General features: G+C 37.0%; 1 protein-coding gene across 1 annotated transcript in view; it reads left to right on the forward strand.

The window, feature by feature from the left end:
• DMD (dystrophin) overlaps window positions 1-26,916 on the forward strand; it is a 2,124,834-nt gene that overhangs the window by 1,576,053 nt on the left and 521,865 nt on the right. The window contains 1 exon segment of the mRNA XM_047715765.1: window positions 15,172-15,326. Within this exon segment, the coding sequence (XP_047571721.1) occupies window positions 15,172-15,326 (155 nt within the window).

Genomic DNA, 26,916 nt, shown 5'->3' on the forward strand with positions numbered 1-26,916 from the left:
ATCATGGGATTTATTTTATTTGGCAGAATCTTGGTTGACTTCACAACCTGTTCCCCAGGCTATTAAGATTGGCCCAAACTTGGCAATGAATTCCTTGGAAAAATTATTTCTTGATGATTTTAAGCTTTCTTTTCCAGTGTCAAGAGAGATTTATCCAGGCTCAGAGTTTTCATTTATTTTTTCCCCTTTCAGCTTTTGAAAGAGAAATTCCTTTTTTGTCTGCTTTGTGATTGCTTTTGTGTCAAATTCAGCATAAAAGCTTTTCAAACGTGACGGCATTAGCTGTTTTGTGCTTGGCTGAGCTAAGAGTACATGAATTCAATAGAGAAGTGAAATCTTGTTTGAGCCTAGCTGATTTGGCTCTATAATACTTAAAACTATCTGAGGTGAGAAATCCAATAATTTATCAAATTATTAAATAAACATTTCCAAGGCTGCAAAATATCTATGTTTTGAAGACATTCTTTAGGGAACTTGAAAGATAGATATATTATAATCAAGTAATTAATTTTAAAAGTGAATTTGTTATATATAGTACATACAGTAGGTATTTGAGGATCTCAAATTATTTTACTGGGAAAGGAGCTAATGAAGAACTTTTTCAAATATGGAAGTAAAACACTGCAGTTTTAATTATTTGGGGGGATGGGTGGAATTAGATCATATCCTTATGTGCCATAAGGATATGTACAGTAGTGGAAGCTGAGTTCTTCTTCCACATATTTTATTTACTTTTTGACTTGCACAAAATTAAATCAGCAAATTGATTCACACTGGTAGTGTGAGGTTTGGATTTCTGATACTGTAATGAAAAACATCAGAAATCTTCTTGCCGGGACCTACCATTTCTTCATGATTAAAGAGAAAGAATCAATAACCTAATTGTACTTTTTCTCCCAAAGTATGTATGAAGCTATTAAACTTCTCAAAGCATACAGCCAGAGTGTTTCCTACATCACTGATAAGAGTAGAGGAAGTAATGGGCTAGTTTCCCCAGGTATTGCTATACTATATAAATATTTAATGCACAGTCACCAAGACTTGAATAGTATTATGCTCTGATTACACCATATTTTACCTTGTTTCCTTTTCATAGTCTAACTTATATCATGCTCAAAAATATAATGCAGCAAGTCTGTAAACTTACTCCTCCATAAAAGCAACAAATTGCAAGAATTGTCAAAACTGCCTTTTCTGAACTCTGGAAATTAACCAGATGTTGACAGCAATTTATAAACTGCTGAACTTCAGTAAGAACAGCAGGGTTTGAGGCTTTTTAACTTGGCCTATTCCATCACTTTCTCCCAGCTCCACAGTAGCTTTGAGAATCGGCAAGCTTTTAGCCACTAGAGAGGGAAGACCAGGATTGGAGTTCCTCAGAAAGACCCATTTCATTCCCAGAGCTTTATTACTATTTGACCTGTCTTGCAGCTCCTTAGAACAAACCTATACACAAGGCCTTGTCATTTTTTATTTGACTGACTTTGCACTAACTCCCAGAAAAAGCCCTATCCCCACACTGTCTATCACAAACAATCAGCAGCATTGTTTAAATAGTAACCGCCTGAGGCTGTGATATCAGTTGAGATAATCATGGTCTAGGAAAAAACTGAAAAGGAAGATTTGGGGAATGAGATGTCCTCAGAGGTATTTGAAAAGCTCTGACATATTCCTGGGGAATCTACAAGGCTACATGCATGTTTTACCAAATAGAGACTATCAATAAAGAGATATAAATTATGAACAGGAACCAAATAGAGATTCTGGAGTTTAAAAGTATAATAATTAACATTTTTACTAGAGGAGCTCAACACCAGATCTGAGCTGGCAGAAGAGTCAGTGAACTTGGTCAATAGGAATAATCCACACCAAGGAAAAGGGAGAAAAAAATAATTAACAAAAAATACAGGAAGCAAAAACTGACAGAATTGAGGGAAGAAATAAGCAGTTCAACAAGAACAAAGACTTCAGTACCCTACTTTTAACAATGGATAACCTGGTCAGAAAATCAATAAGGAAATAGGAGACTTGGAAAAACACTATGAACTAGCAAGGCCTAACAATCACGCATAGAACATTTCACCCAATAATAACAGAGTATACATTCTTCTCAATTGCATCAATTGGATAGACAACTGCATCAATTGGATAGACAATATGCTATGTCATAAAACAAGTCTTAATAGATTTAAAAGGATTTTAATCACATAATGTAGATTCTCTAACCATAAGTAAATTAAATGAAATTAGAAATAACAAAAGTAAATTTGGGAAATTCACAACTATGAGAAAATGATACAGTACACTAATAAATAACTAATAGGTCAAAAAAGAAATCACAAAAGAAATGCAAAAATACTTTGAGATGAATGGACATAAAAACAGAACATACTAAAACTTATAAGATGACCTAATGCATGTTTGGAGCAATATTTATAACTGTAAATAACTGTATTGAAAAAGAATGATCTTGGGGTGCCTGGGTGGCTCAGTTGGTTAAGCATCTGACTCTTGATTTGTGCTCAGGTCATGATCTCAGGGTTGTGCAATGGAGCCGCACATCAGCTTCATGCTAGGCATAGAGCCTTCTTAAGATTCTCTCTCTCCCTCTGCCTCTCTGCCCTCCTTCTCTAAAAACAAGAAAAGAAGAAGAAAGATCTCAAATGAGTATCCCAATCTTCTACCTTAAGTGGTTAGAAAAAGGAGATTAAACCTAAAGCAAGAAGAAAGAGGAAGTAATAAAAATTAGAGTGAAATCAATGAAACAGAGGAAAGAAAAGTGAGAAGATCAAAAGAATTAAAAGTTAGTTATTGGGGGAAAAATAGTTATTAGAAAGATCAACAATATTGACAACCCTTTAGCTGGAATGACTTAAGAAAGAAGAGAAAGAAAGCTCAAATTACTAATCTTACAAATGAAAAAGGATACACCATTACCAACCTTATAGAAATAAAAAGGATTATAAGAGGTTATTATGAATGGGAGAAATAAGAAATATGAATAGACCTATAACCAGTGTAGAAATTGAATCAGTAATTTTAAAACTCTTCCCAAGAAATGACCCAGGCCCAGATGGCTTCACTGGTGAATTTTACCAAATATTTAAAAATGAATTAATAACAGCCTTTCACAGACTATTCCAAAACATGGAAGAGAAAGGAATATTTCCCAACCAAAGATATGACAGGAAAAAAAAAACACTACAAACCAATATATCTCATGAATAGAGACTCAAAAAGCCTTAAGAATAATACTATCAAACCTAATACAGCAACATATTGAAAGGACTATATACGACAACCAAGTGAAGTTTATTCCAGGAATACAAGGTTAGTTTAACATACAAAATTGAATCAACTAAAGATTTTTCTTGACTTATGATGGGGTTATGTCTCAATAAACTTACCAAAAGTTGAAAGTACTATAAGCCAAAAATACATTTAATACACCTAACTTAACAAACATTATAGCTTAGCTAGCCCACCTTAAATGTGCTCAGAACACTTACATTAGTATACAGCTAGGCAAAATCATCTAACACAAAACCTGTTTTATAATAAAATGTTGAATATCCCTTGTAATTTATTGACTACTGTACTGAAAGTAAAAAACAGAGCAGTTATATGGGTACAGAATGGTTATCAATGTATCAGTTGCTTATCCCTTAAGATAATATGGCTGACTGGGAGCTGCAGTTTACTGCCACTGCCCAGCATTATGAGAGAATATCATACTGCATACCATTAGTCTTAGAAAAGATCAAAATTCAAAATTTGAAGTATGCTTTCCACCGAATGTGTCACTTTTACACCATTATAAAGTGAAAAAAAATCCTAAGTCAAACAATCATAAGTTGGGGCTGTCTATAATGTATCATAGTAGTAGAATAAATGACAAAATCCATTCAGTCATCTCAATAGTTGCAGAAAAAGCATTTGACAAAATCCAAACCCTTTCATGGGGGAAAAAAACCCCACACTCAACAAATTACTAATAAAAGGTTTTGTAGGCTGAATAGTGTCTCCTTAAAAATGTGTTGAAGGCCCAAACCCTGGACCTTATTTGTGTCCTTATTTGAACATAGGGTCATTGCAGATGTGGTCAAGTTAAGATGAGGTTGGAGCAGGCTGGGTTCTTAATCACATATGACTGTTGTCCTTATAAGAGGAGGAAAAGAGGCATACACGGAGAGAAGAATGCCATGTAAAGACACTCACCCACTCACCATAGGGACAATACCAGGTGACATCAAAGGCAGAGATGAAAGTGTTGCCACTGTAAGACAAAAAACAGTGAGGATTGACAAGTACCCCCAGAAGTTAGGAAGAAGCAAGGAAGGATTCTTTTTTATAGGTATTACATGGAGCGTAGCCTGCGACACCTTGACTCCAGAACTGTGAGACAATATATTTTGCCATTTTAAGCCACCCAGTTTGTGATACTTTGTCTTGGAAGTCCTAGGAAAATAATACAGAAGGAAAATTCCTTAACCTGATAAAGGGCATCTGAGCAAAGCCTACAATTAACATCACAGTAAAAGACTGAATGCTTTCACCTATGATCAGGAACAAGGTAAGGATGGTTGCCCTCACCACTTCTATTTACCACTATAATAGAGTTCAGGCCACAACAACTGGGCAAGAAAAATAGATGAAAGTCATCCAGATTGAAAAGGAAAAAATAAAACTATCCATTTGCAGATGACATGATCTTGTATACAGAAAATCTAAGGAATATACCGAAAGAGTATTAGAATGAATAAATTCAGCAATTTTACAGATTATAAGACCAAAATGCATAAATCAATTGCTTTTCTATATATAAGCAATGAATAATCTGAAAAATGAAATTCAGAAAACTATTCCATTTATAATGGCATCAAAAATAAAATACTTACAGGATACCTGGTGGCTCAGTCGGTTAAGTGTCTGCCTTCAGCTCAGGTCATGATCCCGGGGTCCTGGGATCAGAGTCCCACATTGGGCTCCTTGCTCAACAGGGAGCCTGCTTCTCCCTCTGCCTGATGCTCCCCCTGCTTATGGTTGCTCTCTCTTGCTCTCTCCCTCTCTCTCTCTAGCAAATAAATAAAATATTTGAAAAAATACTTAGGAATTAAAAAAAAATGCAAGACTTTTATACCACCAACTACAAAGCACTGTTGAATGAAATTAAAGAAGATCTAAATAAATGGGGAAAATGTCCCATGTTCCCATATCAAAAGACTTAATATTGTTAAGATAGCAATATCCTCAAATTGATCTATACACTTTATGCCGTCCTCATCAAAATTCTAGCTGGTCTTTCTGCAGAAATAGACCAGTGGATCCTAAAAATATTTACTGAAATGCAAGGGACAAGGAATAGCCAAAACAACCTTGAAAAACAGCAAAGAGGACTCACAATTCCCAATTTTAAAACATACTACAAAGCTACTGGAATCAAGACAATATGGTGCTGACAAGAAGCTAGAAATATAGATTGATGAAATAAAATTGAAAATCCAGATGTAAAATCTTGCTTTTAAGGTCAATTGATTTTTGACAAGATTGCTAAGATAATTCAATGGCAAAACAATAGTCTTTTTAAACCCTTATGCTTGGATAACTAAATATTCACATACAAAATAATGAAGTTTGACCCCATATAACACCATACACAAATATTACCTCAAAAATGGATTATGATAGAGCTAACTTTAAGAACTAAAAGTTTATTTTTTTAAAATATATATATATTTTTAGAGAGAGAGAGAGAACAGAGGGGGCAGAGGAAGAGGGAAGGAATCCTCATGCAGACTTGCTGCTGCGCATGGAGCCCAACAGGGGCCTTAATCCCAGGACCCTGAGATCATGACCTGAGCTGAAATCAAGAGGCAGACACTTAACCAACTGAACCACCCAGGTGCCCTGAGAACTAAAACTTTTAAAGACAACATATTAGTATGATGACTTAGGCAATGTTTTCTTGTCTATGACACCAAAAGCAACCAAAATTAAACTTTTGTACTGCAAGAGATATCATAAAGAAAGTATGAAGATAACCCACAGAATGGGAGAAAATATTTGCAAATATCTGATAAGGGACTTGTATCCAGAATACATAAAGAACTTTATAAATCTACAAGAACTAAAAGATTGCCCCACTACAAATCAACAAATGATTTTAAAAGACAGTTCTTCAAAGAAGATGTACAAATGCACCATAAGCCCATGAAAAGATAGCATCATTAGTCATTAGGAAAATACAAATGCAAACCATGACATGCCACTTCATACTCACTAGGATGGTTGAAATAAGAAAGATGATAATGAGTGTTGACAAAAATGTGGAATAATTGAAACCTCATACATTGCTGTTGGGAATGTGAAATGGTACAACTTTGGAAAAAAGTTTAGCCGTTCCTGTAGATATTAAACATGAAACTACTATCTGACATAACAGTGCCATATTCAGGTATGTATCCAAGAGAAAAGAAAACATACATCCACACAAAACTTTTATGCAGATGTTTGTAGCAGAGTTATTTGTGATAGCCAAAAAGTGGAAAAAACCCACATGTTTATCAACTAAGGAAGGATTTTTTTAAGGTGGTATATTGCAATGGAATATTATTTGGAAATAAAAATCATTAAAGTACTGGTACCTGCTATAACATGGATGAACCTCAAAAACATTATGCTGGGTGAAAGAAGCCAATCACAGAAGACCACATAGTGTATGAGTCCATTTGTATGACATACCCAATAAAAACTCGGAGATGGAGAAAATAGACAATGGAAAGTGACTCTTAATGGTACAGGGTTTCTTTTGGGTTTGAAGAAAATGTTCCAGAATTAGATTGTGGGGGTGCCTGGGTGGCTCAGTCAATTGAGCGTCTGACTCTTGATTTTTGGCTCAGGTCATGATCTCAGGGTCCAACTCCTGATTTCAGTCCAGATCATAATCTCAGGGTTGTGGATCCAGCCTAACATTGGGCTCAGCAGGGAGTCTGCGTGAAATTCTCTCTCCCTCTGCCCCTTCCCATCTCCCTAAAATAATAAATAAATCTTTTAAAAAATTAGATTGTGGTGATGGCTTTGAGTATACTAAAAAACACTAAATTATACACTTAAAATGGGTAGATTTTATGTTATGTGAACTATATCTCGAAGTTGCTTTCAAAAGTGCATATCCACATGTCATTAAGACTACAGATCTTTTTCTTGTCTCTTCAAGTTTATAAACTGCTTTAGAAACGTAGTTTCTCAAATACATATTAGCAACAGAACCTCTTCTGTATGAATCATCATACTAGCTTATTCTATCCCTCACCCTGGCCTCAGATTATTTGGAGATGTTAGATGACCCTTCTGGAGTTAGGATTGTACCTGACTAGTTATATCTGTCAGGATAGTCTAAGTTATACCACACTAACAACCTTTAAATGTAGAAGCTCAACACAAACTTTATATTTTACTCATGTTACATGTTCATTGTAGATTCACAAGAGGGTTCTACTTAGCTTAATCAGTCAGGGACCAAGGCTGATAACAGCTGGGTCTTGATATATACTTCCATGATTAAGGAGGCAGGGAACATGAATAATGTTATCAATTCATAAACCTTCTGCCTGAAAGTGACAAGTAGCCATAATCAGTTACATAGCCATCCCCAGTTCAATGGGGGTGTGGATGGCTTGAAAAGGCACTGAATGTTTGTGGACAATAATGTATTATACCACAGTAGGCTCACAGGGTTTGAAAAATAGCCAAGAAAAATGCCACTTTCTGGAGATCTATCATCTGGCATTCTCTCTGGAGTAATTTCCACCCAACCATTTCCATACCCTCTCAACCAGACTTCTCTTAGATGCCTGGGGTAGCTGGGTTATTTCTTAATTACAACACTACTTAAGCCTTTTAATAAAGTCAGCAAATTAAAGAGAAAGCTCAGATAAAGAAAATGCTTTCTAAAATGTCATAATGAAATTAAGGTAATGAAGTACTTGGAGGGCTCTCCTCCCTTCTTTTTGTATAAAACTTATTCCAAAGAAGCTGGAAGAGAAATGGGGCCTGAAAGTAAAGAGGGAGGAAAATAAATTGTATGCCATTAGTTTAATTATGAAAATTCATTACATGAAGCCATGTAAGACAGAAAATAATGGAACTCTAATGGGTTGGCCGATAACACATTTACTAGCCTGCTCTCAGCTTGTAGTCATTGTTGAAAGGACAAAAAAGTAACAACTTTGGTATGTAGTCCTCAAAGCTATTGGAAAGATTAATCATTTCCAGTAAGCTGGAAAATGAGGGCCATTTTCTTAAATAGTATCCCCTGTATAGAGTGTTACCTTCTGAAACAGAGATGTTTGGTAATGTCAGAGGTTTAATAGATGAATAGTGAAGTTAATGGTGAGAGGCTTTACTTTTGAAATAGCTTCCTTACAGATATTTTAACATTTCTATTATAAATCCATAAAGAGGTTTTATAGGTCATTTTAATTCACACAAGCAAGAGAGAGTGTTTCTTTTTCCCAATAGAGAATTATAGAACATTAATTCATACTTAGGACTGAATTGTTTAGTGATTTTTTTAATAAACCAAATCTGTGTTTTTTCTGCTGTCTTTGTTTGGCAATGTCTTACTTTATTATACACAATAATTTTCCAATCATGCTATAATCATGAAGGAGACTGTTTTACATTCTTTGGTGTTCAGTTATAATAAGCTCAATCATTTACATTAAATTCCTTTAAATGGAAGTGTATCTTCTTTAGCTAGATTGAACCCTGAATACTGGAGTCAAGAAACTTGCATTTTTATGACGCCTCTATCACTGATTAGCTTTGTCATCAACAAGTCACTTAAACTTTCAGAGGTTTTCATATTATCAGATGGGCAATTATGGTATTGGGTCAGAGAAAAGGAAAAGGATAGTGGATAAAAAAGATGAAAGTGGATGTGTGGGTGGGGGTCCTATACTGGAGAGCCTCATAATCTAAGGAGAAAGTTTGGTTTTGTAGGTAAGAGGGAGCCACTGAAAGTTTTTACAGAGGAGTGATATGGTTCTATTCGTATTTCAAAAATATTACTTAAGCAGCTCTTTGGGGATGGAAGGACTGGTTTGAGGTGGAGGAAAGGAGCCAATAAAAAGGTTGTTGGAGAATCCAGCCAAGAAATAATGAGAACCTAAATTAAGGCAGTGACAGTGGAGGTAGATGACTTGGCTAAGGAGAAAATTGTGATAAAACCCTTCTTTGGGTATGCTCTCTGTTTCCTCTTCCAGTTAAGGGTCAGTTACACTACAGATGGAAAAAATTGGGCTAAGGACAGAACCTTGGAGAACATCAACATTTAAGAGAAAGATAGAAAAAGAACAACTGAAATCACAAGAGATTAGAGAGGAGACCCAAAGAGAGAGGGCTAAGAAAGGATAGAGAACCTCAAGAAGGGACTAACCAGTAGCACTAGTTGCTGCAAATAAATTAAATGAGAACCTAAGATTTACCCCAGACATTGGCCACTGGTGACTGCATCAGTTAACTATTTTCACAAACATTCGGCATACCAGAACACTTCAGAATGTCAGTGGCACACAACAGTAAACATGTACTTTTTAATGAGTTGACAGCTTGGGTGGGGTGCCACTGCTTCATGCTGCAGCTTGGTTGGGATGGCCCTTCCAAGGTCACTCTTCCTTTATCAGGGATGATCAGGGTAGCCCCAGGGATGTTTATTTCTTGGTGGTAGCTGAAACACATTAAGGGCTAACCACACTGCAGGAGCACATTTCAAGCCCCCTCGTGTATCAGTTCTATAAACACCGCATTAGGATTAGGAAAAACAAGTCATAAGGCCAAGATCACTGACAAGGGCCAGGAACTCACCTCTGCTGTCTGTAGCAGGAAATTAAAAGTTAAATAGCAAAGAACGTGGGTACAGGGTGGGGTAAAGAATTGGGGCCACTAATCCAATTTACACCAATGATGTGTCAGAATAGTTTTAGTGCGGTGGTGTTGGCATAAGCCTGATTTTGATGAGTTGTACAGGGGCAGGAATGTAATCAGTAAACATTTGCTTTCTGAGGAGCTTAACTATGAAAGGAAAGACAAGGACAGGGTATAGGTTTTGTTATTGTTTGGAGATGAGGGGGTTGGAGGAGGACCATGTTTGAAAGCTGTGGAGAAAGACCCTGCAGAGAGACAAGAGACTGAAAAGACATAAATATCCCAGAATAGATGAGTGCCCAGACAGAGAGATCTGCTTCCCATCGCACGAGTCATCTCTTCCTTTGAGACTAAAAAGAAAGATGCAAGATATCATCTCTGTTTAATGAAATGTGTGCTTGTTAAGCTGTGTCATTGTAGCCAGGGCCTTTTTGTGTGAGATTTCTTCCAGTTTGGAACATCAGGGTTCAGTCTAGAAACCACCCTAGATATTTCAGAGGAAATTTAACACCGATGACTGGTTCCATGGCTAATGGAAGCTAAGAAACCCAGTAGGAGACAGTAGGGTAGCCCGGAGGTTGGCAATATCAGGAAGCTGTTGGCCACCTCAAGGGCCAAAGGGCCAACCAGTGTTACCAAAGTCCAGAAACCGGAATCACCTGGTGCTTACTCAATAACTGTGGGGGCAGCACAATGGGTCCTGACACTACAAAGGGAAGGGCTGTCCCTTAAGAAATGGAAACATGAAGAAGACTCTGCCCATGGAGAGAGACAGAGAAAATATACTTGAGTTTTCCCCTTCCTCCTCCTCTTCCATTTCCCACCAAGACCTCTCACTGGCCTAACCAATCTAGAAGCGAACTGACAAGAAATCCTGGGAAATTCTCTTCTCCCGAGGGGTTAGTTCATCTGCAATATTGAGTAGAGTAGGAGATTGCCAAAGAAGGGATCTAAAAGCTAAGAAGCCCTTCTACTGTTAGCTCACAGAGCTAGAATTTTTTAAATTAATTTCTTAATTCATGTATGCAGACACAGTATCCTAACAAAACAGAGAAACCTAATATGTAGAACTTTTTGTCCATAAATACATTAGGATCCTATTTTATAATTTTCCGAGCAGATTTATTTGGATTTTGGCCTCATGACAAACCTGAGGCATAGGTAGAATAAGTCGCTCCATTCTATTTTACACACAACAAAACTGGGACTCCTAAGGTTAATGACTTTCTTAAGATCAAACAGCAAAACAATGGCCAAACAAGACTTCCTGGGAAAATGCCTTTTCATTATTCTGTGTTGCCTTTCATGAAGCTTCTTTGAGTCACGGTTATTAAAAATGTTAAACTCGGGTTCATCTGGAACAAATGGTAATTTCATTTGTAGGTGACCATCCCAAAACACGTTATATAAGAAAACCTCAACAACACTCAACTGAAATTTTTAAATTATAAGTCTACGGACTCACATTTATCTCCGGAATTAAAGGGAGTCTTTTAGATAAGCTACGGCATTACTGACAATGTCTATAAAACAGTGAGTCCCTTGCTTTGAGGTCAGTAGAGGCTTATCCTGTGTTGAATACAGTGTGGCTCATTCAAAATAGTAGTAATAGCAGTAGAATTAGTAGTAGTAGTAGTAATAGAAAGGGTAGTAATAATCAGAATGATTATAACTAATATTTATTGAATTCTTTGAATGTGCCAGTCACCATTCTGAATGTATCCCCTGGATTTTCTTAATGAACCCTCATGAAAATCTGTGAGGTAAATGCTGTTACTACACCCATTTGAGGAAGAAGGAAACAGAACCACAAAAAGGACAATTAACTTTCCCATTTGTCACATAACCAGGAAGTGATCAAGCTAGGATCCAAACACAACAGGCTGAAACTTCTAACTACTCTCTCTCTTTCTTCCTTGTTTTCTCCCACACAGAGTCCATATTCCTAAAAAAAAATTCTTACAAATAAAAAATGAGGAAAGACAAACATTAAAATGAAAAATTTTTAATACTCAAAGTTCTTGAAATTAATTCAGGTTGTCCCATAGCTGACAGTCATTTTTCTGCCTAAAATGCTGTGTATAAAATACCAAGCACGTATTAACAGCAGCACCGTATTAGGTTTGAATATAAAATATTTCTTTCCCGGCTGGGGACACAATCTTTTGGAGATTTAGCATTTTATATTCTTCATGGAAAACACACATCCACATATATATGCACCCACAAAAGTCATCTTTTTTTATAGGCTTGTGTTCACAGTATTTCAAATTTCTTCACACACTGTGATCACCATACAAACAATTCCCTGTAGTGTATACCATTGTAAATGGAATTCAGAAATGAAAAAGAGCGTGTGTGAATTCTATTGTATTTTTGAATTTACACTCCTTCTGTGGCTTGGAGTTATCCCAGTAGTAAATTTCACAGTAGTAGGCAAAACTGGTCAAAGTCATTGTGTATAGTCTGAAAGACACTTGGTTAAAACGCAGGTTGGTCAACATACTATTTTAGGAGGAAGGGAAACCGTCTGTTCAGGTGAAATGTCTTTAAGAAGGGAGACAAGAACGCCGTTGTTGAGAACCTTAGAGTTGAAAAAGGGGCCTTTGCCCTGTCAGTTTTGCTCAAGGTCAGTGGGTATCTTCTTCTTAATCCTATACCCTCATAAAACCTGGGCAGTATATACAGTGAGGGTTAGAGCTCAGTCAACATTTCCATAGGTATAAAAATCTTAATATCAATGTAAATACAAATTTGAAAAATATATTGCTTGTTGGGTTGTGGTTTTGTTTGTTTGTCTTTCAAGAATTAAAGTTTATCAAAAAGCTCTGGTTTGAAATTGAGCCTCACTCTTTTACCTGTTTACTATAAAGTATCTTTTGCTTGATATTTCCTTCGATATTTTGGAAAATTCAAGCATAGTTTTCAACTTAAACTTCTGGGTATTTTTTTTTTATGATCTGTAGATTAGAACCAAAGAGGCTATCCTTTTTCCTATAGACTTTTTAAATAGCAACCCCTGAGTGAGGGTTGGCTCCCAAGATTATTAGGTAAAATAAGTGATTTTAATTACATTTATCAAAATTTTAGTTTATATTTTATATATAAATGTATGTGCTCTAATGTTGCTTTATCATATGTAATTTTAAAAAGTCTCCCTAAAAAGAAATTAACTTGGAAAAAGGTAACCAAGTCATAGGTCTCAGTTTTATGCATTCTTATACTACCAATTAGAGATTGAATAGATGATGAATAATAAACTTCTTTAAAAATGCAAACACCATCTTATGGATAAGAAGGTCCAGTTACAAGTACTTATTACTTTAACACTGTAGTTTGGCTTAAGTAAGGAGTGGAAGGGATGGAACGGTCATTTTGTACCTTAGGATATTTCTAGAAAGCAAAAACCTTCAGGGGGTATGATTCACCTCAGAAAGGCTTTTGAATAGTGTGAGGTTCCAAAAAGTAGAAAATATGAACCACAGGGCTTGATAAAATGAGAACATAAGGAAAGGCAGTCATTCCACAAGAATACATTTTAATTGCTTTATAGTGTAGCAACTATTCTCTACATCTTAAAAACTTTCTCCCTTTTTCCTTTCAAAAGTTAGCGATATTGGCTTTAGATGCTCGGTACTAATTTGATTATTTGGCTCTTTGTTTTATGCAATAAACGCAATTATTTCTTTTGAGTCAGGAATAGGATGTTCTAGTGAATGAGGAAATGCCAGATTATATGTACATTATACATTTTCAAGGAATAGGAGTCCACCCAAACATACTGGAACTATGCTAAAATAACTCTTGTTTGATTTTATTATATAAACAGCATACCAGATATTAAAACAAAAATGACTACTCTTCAGAAACATCAGTTCATTTCAATTTCTTGTGTTCCCCTTCTAATTCATGACTTACAGATTTAAGAAATACAGTATAGCTAGAAATTGTGTTTCATTTGTTATGTATGACTTTGGTGCACATTTACTGCATGTTAGACCATTGGGTTGATGTATTGTGTTAGTTTAATGTCTTCTCATTAAACACTGAAATTTTCTCATTTTTTGTACTATATTAGTTGATGAAGCTCTTTATTCCTATAATGTATTTCTCTTCTTTTAAATATTTTATTAGGAGAAAATACCAAAAGTATAATTGGTAAGTCAGTGGGAGCAAGCATTTGTATGGCAGTTGATACCTATTGCCAGATTGTCCTGCTTGATATTGTTCCCAGCAGTAATATGTGAACATGCTAGTTTTACCACAGCCTTTCCAGCTTGGGTTTTATTTTTTTATTAATTTAATTGGTGTCAAATTATACCATCTTGATTTAATACTCTCTTTTTTAAGTTAATTTTTAAAATGGAAATCTTTTATCTTCCTATTGTTTGAATTGCCTATTCCTGTTCCTCTGTCCCTTTGTCAGTGGCTTAACCTACTATGTTGGATTTTATATGACCATCTTAACTATTTAATATCATCTTAATGCTTAGAATCTTCTTCCATGGACTTATAGCCATGGTTAATTATATTTCCAGATAAACCTGTTATTGGTTTACTTATTTTATATGTGGTGTATCAAGTGATACTATCAGGTGAGCTTGATAATACTCAATTGTCAAAGACAAACAAGAAAACACAGGTCATTTGGTTTAGCAAGATTCTTACATTTGAAATTTTATTCTAATTTAAAAGGAGGATATTTATTAAAGTATTATGAATAAACTGGTCCTTCAAAAACATTCATAACTAGGATAACAGTACTGTTCTTTTGATGTGTGATATTTCTATATGCAACTGTAGTTGAATGCCAGTAGATGGCACTAATTACATAAACAATTCAACAAGTTAATGAAGAGGGAAAGAAATACATGAGATTTGTTTTTCTGTTCAAATTTTGGTATATGTCTCATACTCAACAACTATACAGGAGCTTATTTTTATAGTTTGTTCTGTCCCATGAGAAAAATAATTAAGTCCAGTTGATTTCAAGTTAATTGTCACTAAATTGAAATACCCGGTACTGAGTATTGCTCAAGATGCGGCATTTGAAAAGTTTTGTCATTAAAAGTGGGTTAGTTTATACAGCCATGATTGACTAAATGACATGGTAGGTTAAAAGTTATCATGTAGACATGTTCTGACCTGGGGATTCAAAACCTATTTATGAAAAATTTTAAGAAACTGCAACTTAAGATTTCAGAGAAAACTGACATTCATTTTCTTTCCCATATGCATCTGCAGCAGTTGGCCAAAGACCTCCGCCAGTGGCAGATAAATGTAGATGTTGCAAATGATTTGGCACTGAAACTTCTCCGGGATTATCCTGCAGATGATACCAGAAAAGTCCACATGATAACAGAGAACATCAATGCCTCCTGGGCAAACATTCATAAAAGGTATGACCAACATTATTTCTGAAGCTAGGGTTGGTTGTCATGATGGATGGGCGGTGACACTAGGTGGACCACGCAGATTTATTTCCCTAATCCTGCTTCGGAGGGGCTTCGGAGGATCCAAGGTGACAAATATCAACTAAATTTGCAGGCTTGCCTAAATCCTAAATCCTCTAGAATTTTAAAGACGAGGGACCTAAAGACTGGTGAAATTAAGTGATTTGCCCACAGTTGCAAAGGCGGTGCTATAACTAAGAGTTTAGACAAACACAAAGTACTGATTTATAGTCAAAAGAGCCATTTACCAATACATTTTGAGAACTCTATTTAAAGAAATATCATTCTATTCCATAGTGACACGTGCTGCCCCCTTCTTAATCTGACAAGGAGGTCTTTGGGGTTTCATGATGGGATTATAGCTGTCCATGGTGCTGTTGTTTGTAACTCATTCCACATACTCAATAAGAAAATCTGTGCAGTGTAACATGACTCAGAACTTCATTTCCCCCTCCATATCAATGAAAATTAACAGCCCTTAGAGACACTGTGTCCTGAAGGTAGATTCTGTGTCCTTATTATGCACTCCTTTAACCCCATGTGCTTTTCTTTTAATAGCATTTATCCTAATTTTCAGTAAAAACATGAATTATGTAACTAATTATTTAATGTTTGTCCTTCATATTAGTCTAAACTCCCTACGGACAGAGACCCCCTTTTTTTTTATACTTGGCTAGCCAACATATAGTACATCATTAGTTTTTGATGTAGTGTTCAACGATTCATTATTTGCATATAATACCCAGGGCTCATCACAACAGGTGCTCTCCTTAATACCCATCACCTGGTTACCCCATCCCCCACTCCCCTCCCTTCTGTAACCCTCAGTTTGTTTCCTGGAGTCCAGAGTCCCTTATGATTTGAAAGACCCTCTTTCTTATTTGACATATCCTGAGGTCCTGAACCAAGTGATGTGATGGGGAGCTGGGAAATTCTTGTTGAATGATGACTCTCTTTGCATGATGTGGTTGCCTTGTTCATGCGATGGTAACTTAAGGATTATTGGGTACTTATTTTTAGTTCTGTCAAAAAACATAGGCAGTTCAGCTCAGGTCATGATCCCTGGAGTCCTGGGATCCAGCCCCTGCGTCGGGCTCCATGCTCAGAGGGGAGTCTGCTTCTCCCTCTCCCTCTGTCACTCCTGCAACTGCTTGTGCTCTCTCTCTCTCTCTCAAATAAATAAAGAGAATCTTTAAAAAAAAATAGGGGCAAAAAGAGTACCTGTACAGTGATTAGGAAAACCACAGTGAAATGTAAATAAATTCCAGAAAATGACATGAATTACTGAAGATGTCAGTTAGGTGGCCTAGACTAAGAAGAAAAGGCCTCTGTCAGGGGGAGAAAAACCAACAGATTTTGAACTAAGAGCAGAAACTCTTGGGAGTAGTGAGTTACTGATATGTGGAAACTGAGAAAGCAAATAAATCTTGAAATTGAGTTAGGAATTAAAGAGTGAAAACTCCTACAAAACTGGATTTGCACTGGTGGCCCTGAGGGGAGAGAGCAGCTCTAGTGCTGAATTCCAGACAGCAGGTATTCAGATGACCACGGAAAAGAAGTTTCAACCTGAAGTTGGGAGTTACCCTCAGGGCTCCATCACATGGATCCTGGTGGAGAGAGGGCAAGCCTGACTAATGCAGTGATAATCATAAAAAAAAAATTCTTAAAGTGACTGTTTCCTCTCAGTAGCAAGGTTTGAATTTTTCAATTCAAATACAGATCTGGTATCTGTTGAATTAAATAAGGGCAGATTAGGCTCAGGAAACTTACACATATGTAAGCCAATGGTATCAGAGACTCAGTAGTTCAATCTCAATAGGAAATGCTTGTTTGTCAAAGAGAAGTCTCTTTGGAAAAGCAAAATAAAATCAGAAATTAATTTGGTGAGTTTAGGGAATGTAAGCTAAAAGGGGGCCAAAAAGAAAGCTTGTTCCTGGTACAAACTGAGGGCTTCAGGGAAGGGGGAAGCCTATCCCACCTATGCTGCTCTTACTGGAAGTCTCCTGGCTCCATATTCCCATGCTCCTCTGATGTGCAAGTGGCTCTTTCTCTCCTTTTAATCACTTCCTTAAGGGCTTGGCTTCTTCAAGCCCTTGGAGGAGCTTCCAGTTTATATTTTTTGACTCAGTCCCTAAAAATCTACTGCCTAAGGAAGGTATACCATTATTTCTCCAATGGCTAAATTTAAATAGGATGTTAGCAGTCAAATTCCATTTCCCACTGGCTCCTACAGAAGCTGAAGTCTGCCAAACTAATTTTAACTCTTGCCTCTAAAGTTCCTCCCCATGCCTTTCTCATGTATACTCTGTGAGTACACTGATGACCATCCCTTTATGTCATTTGCCACTGACAGTGATCCTGTGATTTTCAGACTTGCGTATCCCACTGACTTATTTCCAGTTGAACGTCCCTCTAGAATCTCAAACTGAATGGGCCCAAGGCTGAACTCATGTTTACCCTCTTCCAACCTTTTTTTCCAGATGCAGCCTACTTCTCTTCCCACAATGCCTCTCTAGTGAACATTACCACAACCCAGTCAGTTGCCAAATCGAAACTCATGCTTCACTCTTCCTTTTACAAAGCTATTTACCACTGAAGTAACTTTCAAATCCAACCACTCCTCTTTTTCTGTCCCCCTCAACTATCATTAGTTACTACATCATTGACCTACTTGGTGCCCTTCCTTCTAGTCTTCCTACTTCCTACCCATTCTCTACATAAAAGGCAGGCTGATCTTTCTAAATACGGTATATTTATGTAGCTCACCCTCTGACTTTTAAGGCCTTCAATGGCTTATCCATTATTTTCTGAAGACAGTCCATACTCTTTTAAATGATTTCAAGGTCATGTCTGATTGAGCCTTTCCTTAAAACTACAGCCTCATTTTCTGCATTCCCTCAGTCTCCCCTCCCAGGTCCCACACACATAATTAAGTAACATTGAGCTGTTTTCATTTCCTCATAGCTATGTTCTGTCTTCTCCACTACCTCCTGACCTGATATTTATGTATTATTCCTTCCTTTTTTGCCTGGTTAACTTCGGTTCATTATCTAGGTCTCAGTATAAATGCCAATTCCTTCAGGAAGTCTTTTCTGACTTTTAGGCCCTGTCTATAGTATTTACCTCATTACTTTAGTGTACTTATGAGAATGTTGGATCTGTGAGGGTATTCCCATGGGCTGCTTGTCTACCCTATTACCATGCACTTAGCTTTGCACATGATAACTACCCCCAACACATTTTTTATTAAATAGGTAAATGAACTAATGAAAAATAACTAACTACAAGTGTTCTGGTGCGCCAATAACTTAACACAGAAAAAAACTGTATCCATTAGGAATGCTTTCCATTCCAAATAACAGAAAACCCAAGTTCAGTAGCTTACCTAATAGAGGTGTATTTGCCTCATTTATTGAGTGGTTCAGAGGTAGGCAGATGGTGACATTGGCTCAACGGCTCAGCATTGTCAGCCTTGAAGTCTCCCCGTTCTTTTTGGCATGTCCCTCAGAACATGCGCATTCCAACAGGAAGAAAAAGAAGGAGAAGGAGTGGTGCTTGGATCAGGAAAGCAGTGGGTTTCCCAAGAAATTGAGGACCAGAACTGTGCCAAAAAACCACCTCTAGTGGCTAATGATCAGGGTTGAGTTAGCCAAGAGAGAATGTCTGCCTCAAAGGGGATGGAAAGAATAAACTGGGAAACTGGCATGTTGTAGCTGGACAGCCTTAAGTTCCCTGGAAAGATAACCCATCAGATCTTTGAGTAAAGAGAGTATATTCATGTAGCTCAAAGATTCATGTGCATTGTGTTTATATAGTATATTTATAGAGGTTCATAAAATGGTGGCCATTGGGCTTGATGGTTGTCCTGGTCAGTGTGAAAGGTCTCAAGGAGAGCTGGATTCTCCGCTGGCTAATGAAACCTTTGTACTCCAAGTTCACATTCTGTGTAATGCTGTGTATGTCAACCACACATATGAAGTCGTATTCTACTTGCCTACAGCTTCTCAGCTTCTCTTATTTTGTGTTCTTATAGATCCTGTGCTATGTAGATAAAGAAAAAGAGAACTCTTTATATGATCTTTTATCTTGACCTTTTTATCCAGTGTCTTGTCCAGGTAAACCGATGAGGGAAATAACATCATCATCTTCCTCTAGATTCACTCTATCCAATAGGGATAACCAGTAGCCACAGGTGACAATTTGAATGTAAATTAAAATTAAATTAAAAATTCATTTTCCCCATCTCATCAGCCACCTTTTAAGTGCTCAAGAGACACAGGTAACTAGTGACTTCCCTACTGGATGGTACAAAGGAGAGCATTTCCATCAACACAAAAAAATTTGCCTGGTAGTCCTGCTCCACATCATCTTTGTCCATGTTCAGCTAAGCAATGTAGGGCACATTTACAACAATTTCTTAAAAATAAAAAGGTATTGGTTCACATTATTTTATTTCCTTGTTTCTACTTTATATCTTCTCTATTTATCCACTTCGTAGAGTTGGTATTTAAAGTCTCAAAAACTACAGCCATCACAGCATAGAAACACTCACTTTTGTTGTTAGTCTTACAAACAATTTTAACATGAGAAATTACTAATATTGATATTTGGGTTATGGATAAAAAATACTCATATCTTTGAAAAGTACCTATAAATATGACTTTTTAGGTAAAAAGGATGCTGCTGAAAGAATTCTGGTGACACTATTTCTCAGAGTTCAGGCTTTACTGCAGGACACTAATGTACCATCTGACCTGAGACTTTCGGTCATATAGACAAATACATGCATAATATTGAGACATTTGCAAGCCTGTTTAAAACCTCAGTCGGGGCACCTGGGTGGCTCAGTGTTTTAAAGCCTCTGCCTTTGGCTCAGGGTCCTTGGATAGAGCCCCGCATCGGGATCTCTGCTCAGTGGGGAGCCTGCTTCCCCCTCTCTCTGCCTGCCTCTCTGCCTACTTGTGATCTCTGTCTCTGTCAAATAAATAAATAAAATCTTTAAAAAATAAAACTTCAACCAGCTTTCAATCAAACTCTTCAGTTCAGTTGCCAATTGTTGAATAATATGTAAAAATTGTAACTTGACAAACTTTACTTTGACATTATATAGTGACAGGCTATAGTTTTGAAACATAATCAAAAACAAAAGTGAACTGGGGCACCTGGGTGGCTTAGTCGGTTAAGCCTGTGACTCTTGGTTCTGGTTCATGCCATGATCTCATGGTCATGGGATCAAGCCCTGCCTTAGACTCCACATTCTGCTTGAGATACTTTCCCCTGCCTTCCCCTCCCCATCTGTTTCTCCCCCCGCTTGCACACACATGCTTGCTCGCTCTCTCTCTCTCAAATAAATAAAGGAAATCCTTAAAAAAGTTAAGTAACTTTGTTTTGTATTTTAGTGTTGAGCTTAAGTTTATTAATAGGTCATAAGAACCTTCGAATGACACCTTGGCTTTGACAAGAACTTTACCATTTCATATAAAGAAATGCAAAGGGCCACGTGTGCCTAAAAGGAATTGATGTACTACACAATGATTAAAAGAGAAGGCTATTTCTCAACTAAATCCTGCAGTTTAACAATTGAGATCAGAACATAGTTCATCACTGTGACCTATGTAGGAGAATATTTTGTTTTCCTGATCAGATTCCTAATAGAGTCCATGTTAACATAGAAAGCCAGAAACGAGGGCCTCTCCAAGTTCATTTCTTTGTTTTCAACCTCTACGAATAGATATGAATTGGTGAATAAGATACTATTAGACGTGATATTACAAATGATTGTGAGAAGCCTCTAAGGATTAGATTTCAAGGACTGCCATCTGGCTGAAGACTTTATGATGACACTGTCATGAGATTTCATTTCCTTCTTTCTATACCAGGATCACTCTTTAAACAAGAAATGAGCATTAACCTGAATTTTCTGTCTGTAGCTATATGAGGGCTTCTACATTAACCTACCAGCCAGCCAGGAGTGAACTCATCAAGTAGAGGGCCTGGTCCTAGTGTCAGAGGGTTTAACATGGCTGGAAGTTTCTTGAAAAAGCTCCCAGATACCCGAAAAATCTCTCTAGGATTTTTAGAGAGAAATAGGAAAATCTCTCTCTCTCTCTTTCTATATATATACATATATACATATATATATATATATATATATACACACACATACATACATACACATATGTGTATATGCAAGTATATGCATGGAAATATGCTCTTCCTCAAAATAACACCTCAATGTTCTCCTGTTCTACCTAATAATATGTTTCACATTTGAATAATCACAATTCATAGTTGATACACTGAAAAACTGTCACCAGTATTCGCCATCTTTGGCAGCCATGAAGCATGCATAAGTTACTCTTTGCTTCTCTATTCCTAGGTCCTTTCTCTTTTCCACTTTAAAGAAACAAGGAAAGGGAAAAAATATTGAGTCCTACTATGGGTACAACAAAGAGCTATTCTAGCTGGACAATGAATCTCTTTCAGATTCTCCAGCACATTTTTTTTTCTTAAAATTTTTCTGCTTTTTTTTCTCCCGGGGATCATCAATTTCTTTTCTTTTTCTTTGCTCCTCCCCTTCAGCCAAATATCATGTTGAAGTGTCCCTCATTCTACAAGAACCTTCTTAGGATAGTGTCTTTTCTATATAGGTGTGCTTGTTTCCCCTTACCATCATTTTTTTTGATCAGCTTGAAACTATGAGAGTTTTTGAAGCAGTATCTGGGATTACTGTTTCCTATTCTTCACCTCCTGATTATGCTTTGACCCACTACAGTCTGGCTTCTCTGGTACCACCCCCTTGCTTTTCTGAAAATGAGGGCTCACTAAGATCGTCAGTGACTTTTACAATCACTAACTGCCATATTTTTATTTATTAATCTACTTGACTTCATTTTAACATTGGTCCCGTCGATCAACTTGACTTTTCAAAACTTTCCCTTGCCTGGTTTCCAGAATGAAATTGTTCTGCAATTCTCCTGTTTTTCTAGTCATACAGTAAGACTGAGGTTCTTGGCACATGTGTGGTACATAGTAAGAGCTCAGTAAATGTCATCTGTCATAAATATCATAAGCATTCATTCACTTACTCAAGAATATTTTGGTGCTAGGCAGGCTCAAGTCTTGGTACTTGGTATATAGCAATGAAAATTCCTACCCTCATGAAGCTTTTATTTGGGGAAGGAGAAGGTGGAAAATAGACATTAACAAATAAGAAAGTTAAATATATGGGATTTTTTTTAAAGATTTTATTTATTTATTTGTCAGAGAGAGAGGGAGAGAGAGCGAGCACAGGCAGACAGAATGGCAGGCAGAGGCAGAGGGAGAAGCAGGCTCCCCGCCGAGCAAGGAGCCCGATGCGGGACTCGATCCCAGGACGCTGGGATCATGACCTGAGCCGAAGGCAGCTGCTTAACCAACTGAGCCACCCAGGCGTCCCATAAATATATGGGATTTTAAATTGTGACAAGTACAATGTGGCAAGAAAGAAGGAAAGGAGCTGAGAATAGGTTTGTGTGGTGAAAATGAACTGTGGTTATTTAAATATGGTGGTTAAGGAAAGTCACATGGGAAGGTTGACGTTAAAACAAAATACAAAGGACCTGAGTATTGCAGCCATGTGGATGATTGGAAGAAAAACATTTCAGGAGATTCTAGTAAGTGGCAATGCCGTGAGGCAGGAATCTTCTTAGCCTTTTGAATGAACCCTTGAGAGACCAGTGTAACAGGAGAGGGTCACAGGAGCTTGGCAGGTATGGAGTTCAGGGAGATGAGAGGAATCTGGTTACATCTGGCCTTCTAGGTCCCCCAGAGAACTTTCACTTTCACATGGAATGAGATGGGATTCCTTAGAGGGTTTTAAGCAGTGGAATGGCATGGTTTTACTCACCTGGCCCCTCTGTTTAGTGTACTGTATTACACTAAAGGGAAGTAGTGAAACCTTTAGGAGACTGTTGTCATAATTTCCTCAAGAGATGACTGTGGTCTGGGTCAAGATAGGAGAAGTGAATATAGTAAGAAGTGATTGGATTCTACTCTATTTTGAGGACAGAACCCAAAATGTTTTCTAATGAATTAGATTTAGGTGTGAAAGAAACAGAGGAATCCAAGAAGACTGCAGAGTTTTTACCTGAACAACTGGAAGATGGGACACTCATTTTACTGAGATGGAAAAGACATCGAAAGCAATGTATTAGGGCACTTGGGTGGCTCAGTCAGTTAAGTGTCTGACTCTTGATTTGGGCTCAGGGCATGATCTCAGGGTCATAAGATCCAGCCCTATGTCAGGCTCTGTGCTCAGCAGAGAATCTGCTTGAGATTCTCTCTCTCCCTCTCCCCTGCCACCCACTTTCTCTCTCTCTTTCTCTCTCTCTGTCTCTCTCAAGTTAAAAATAAATAAATCTTTGGGAAAAAAGCAACACATCCTAGGAAGAAGATGGGGACATGTTATTTTTGATGTGCCAGTCATGCCTCTATGTGGAGATATGGAGTAGTTAGGTAGATATAAAATTTTAAATTCCAAAGAGTGGTCATGACTTGAGATACGAATTTGGGAGTTGTAACAATAATCTATATAGGCTATCTTTGCTCTTTACATCCCTTAAATGTTGGTGCTCTATTGTTAATCCTTTCTCTTTTCTATACACATTTCAAGTACCTTTATCTGTTGGTTTCAACTACCATTAAGATTTTTCAGTTTTTATTTCCATCTTCTATCTTTCTCCCAATGTCCAGAGCTGTACTTACAGCCATCTACCATGTATTTCCATCTGTCCATCCTACAGGGTCCAAAACTTCTAAAGGAGAAGTCATTGTCTGCCCCTAAAACAATGCTAGACTTTATTTTCAGTGTAGTTTGATTACTGAATCGTCTCTAAAACTGGAAACCTAAGAATTCCTTCTGCCTCTCCCTCCCTCTCTCTTCTCTACTTTATTGATACATTTATTAAATTGGCTTCTAGACTTTGTGATTTCTACTTCAAAACTTGCTCTAGAAACTACCCCCTTTTCTTCATCCCTATTGCCAACTCATCCTAGAGCTTGTCCATATTCTACCTCCAAGACCGTGACCACATTTGCTCTGTCCTCCCAGCCATTAGGTTTCCACACTCATTTGGCCTTCATGCTGGCCTCAGAGTGATTTTCCTTAAAATTAATCCTCTGGTTTCCCTTTCCTCCCAGTGCTCTTTTTCTTCCTAAGACCTGATGGATGATATTTACATATGGGATATACTCTCAACAGCATATCAAAATTTTTCTGAAAATAAAAATGAACAAAGAAATCAATAAATAAACTTCATGTTTTTTTAGGAAAGAAAAGCAAATAGTATCACAAATTTTTGCTTGTTTGGCAGTTTGTTTATTTAGCAGAAGGATGGGCATGGCAACTTGATGAAAGAGACTTATGTTCTATCCACAAATGCTGGCCCTTCCAAAAACATTTTCAGAATTCTTTTTCTGGAATACCTGGGGACTATTATATGAGCATCAGAACATTTTTGTATTACTGTATAGCCATACCTGTCTTTGCTCAATACTTGTACTCAGTAATCATGAATTGAATGAAATAATCAGATGTTGGGCATCAGATGACTTTGGATTATTCCCCAGAATATAAAGGATGAAGATTTGCTGCTGCCCTTGAAGCTATGTAAAGAATATGACATGATGCTAACAGGACATTTGTTGAAAATATAACCTCTTATTAAGTCAGGGACTGCTTGTGATATATTTGTAGCATCATCATAAATATTAAAGCAACAAATGACCCTAAGGATACCAGCTCAAACTTCTCAATTTAGAGTCACCTATTTTTAATCCCTCTCATGTGAAATATACTATATAGTCCATCTTAAGGACTTAAAGTATTTGGTGCATTAAAATATGCACCTTTTAGATATGCTTCTTCTGGCAATAGGAGGGAGTTTCTCTTGGCTCTTCAAGGGAGAGATGTGTATATAGTTATAAGGCCCTCCACTTTTTATACTACTGAGACCCAATCTTTCCTGCTGATTATGAAGCACAAGAATTCTCACCATGTTACAATAGGGTAATATAATACCTGTAATGCAAAACCTTGGGGCACTGGGCCAGGGAGTGTCATGATCCATATGGATCTAAAATGTTCTTGGTCTTAACTGCCTGCTTCATTTTATGTCATCTCCTTTAAAGTAATTAGAATGTTTTTAGCTTGCAGAGATTGCACAAAAAGGGAGACATTTGGAACCATATCACCGGTGATTTACTGGTGTGGAAAATTACCTGGCGATGTAGCCAAATAGCCATTTGCTTCCTATCCTGGTCATGTAGTCCTAAACCAGGCTCTACCAGCACACCCAAAGAGATGTTTGGTGATGCCCCTGCATACAGTTTACCCGTGAAAAGACTCCAAAACTAAAGATAACTTAGAATTGTTTCCTAAAGGAAACAATTCTAGGTCACAGATGGACCTTTCTTGTCTTCATTCATAAATTTAATATTTTGGCAAAATAAAACAAATGGGAGAAAGTTTCCCTTACTTGGTTTCATTGAACCCTTGATGTTAGCAACCATGTCCATGATATTACTTTTCAATGATATTCATATTCTGAATTTTCTTTACATCACTCTCCCTTTCAAAAAAAACTTTTTAAAAAATATTCAATAAAATGTATACATGAGCTAGAGTTTATTTTTATTAAGTTAACTTAATAAATGGATATAATTATCATTTCACTTGTAATTTTATCTCATTCTAACATGTAGTTTAGGGATCTTTTGGCTTTATTCAGCTTAAAATAGGAATTTTTTTTCTATAAACAATGAATTTAAACATATTCCTTATTTCTAAAAATTAAGCAAGACAGATGTCAGTGAGTTCTGTGAAATTTCATCTTTTCGGTTTTTCCCCTACAAGGGGGTCATGGAAGCAGTTCTTAGGTCAACAGCTGTCCTTTGTGCAGCCTCCTTTTATGGGTTGGGAAACCTGATACCATCCCTAACTTCTTGAAGCCAAGAGCCTGCCTTCGGTCCTTTATCTTGCCCAGAACATTTTCAGATTCCCAAGCCCAGCAAAATCTCAACTGACGGCCAATCTTGACTTCCCATCCCAGAGCTGCACAGCCTGTGCCTTCAATCCTACACACCAATTGGAGTTTCTCTACTATTTCTGACTTACGGGATTCTTTATCTTGTTTCTGAGCTCAGATTGGGCCCCTTTGACATTCTGTTTTGATATTTTATCTACCATTGTTTTGTGTTTAGAAGCTTCTTCTATATTTAGAAATCATTTTCCCTAATATAAAGTGGAATGTATTTGTGGTAGAACATTTTAAATTAAGAGATACAGAATGACCCTTCACATTTTTTAGCATTTCCTTTCATCCTATGTCTGGAAATATATTTTTGGCCTTTTTTTTTTTTTTTTTTTTTTTTACTTCTTCCCAACTTATTAATAGTCGAAGTCGAAAGTACTTTCAGATAGTTTTTTTTTTTCTTGAAAAAATCCCTACTACATTTTTATTAGTAAGGTAATGTGCAGGTTATATCTTTTTCAAGG

Source organism: Lutra lutra, chromosome X (assembly GCF_902655055.1).
Source record: "Lutra lutra chromosome X, mLutLut1.2, whole genome shotgun sequence".
Lineage (NCBI taxonomy): Eukaryota > Metazoa > Chordata > Mammalia > Carnivora > Mustelidae > Lutra > Lutra lutra.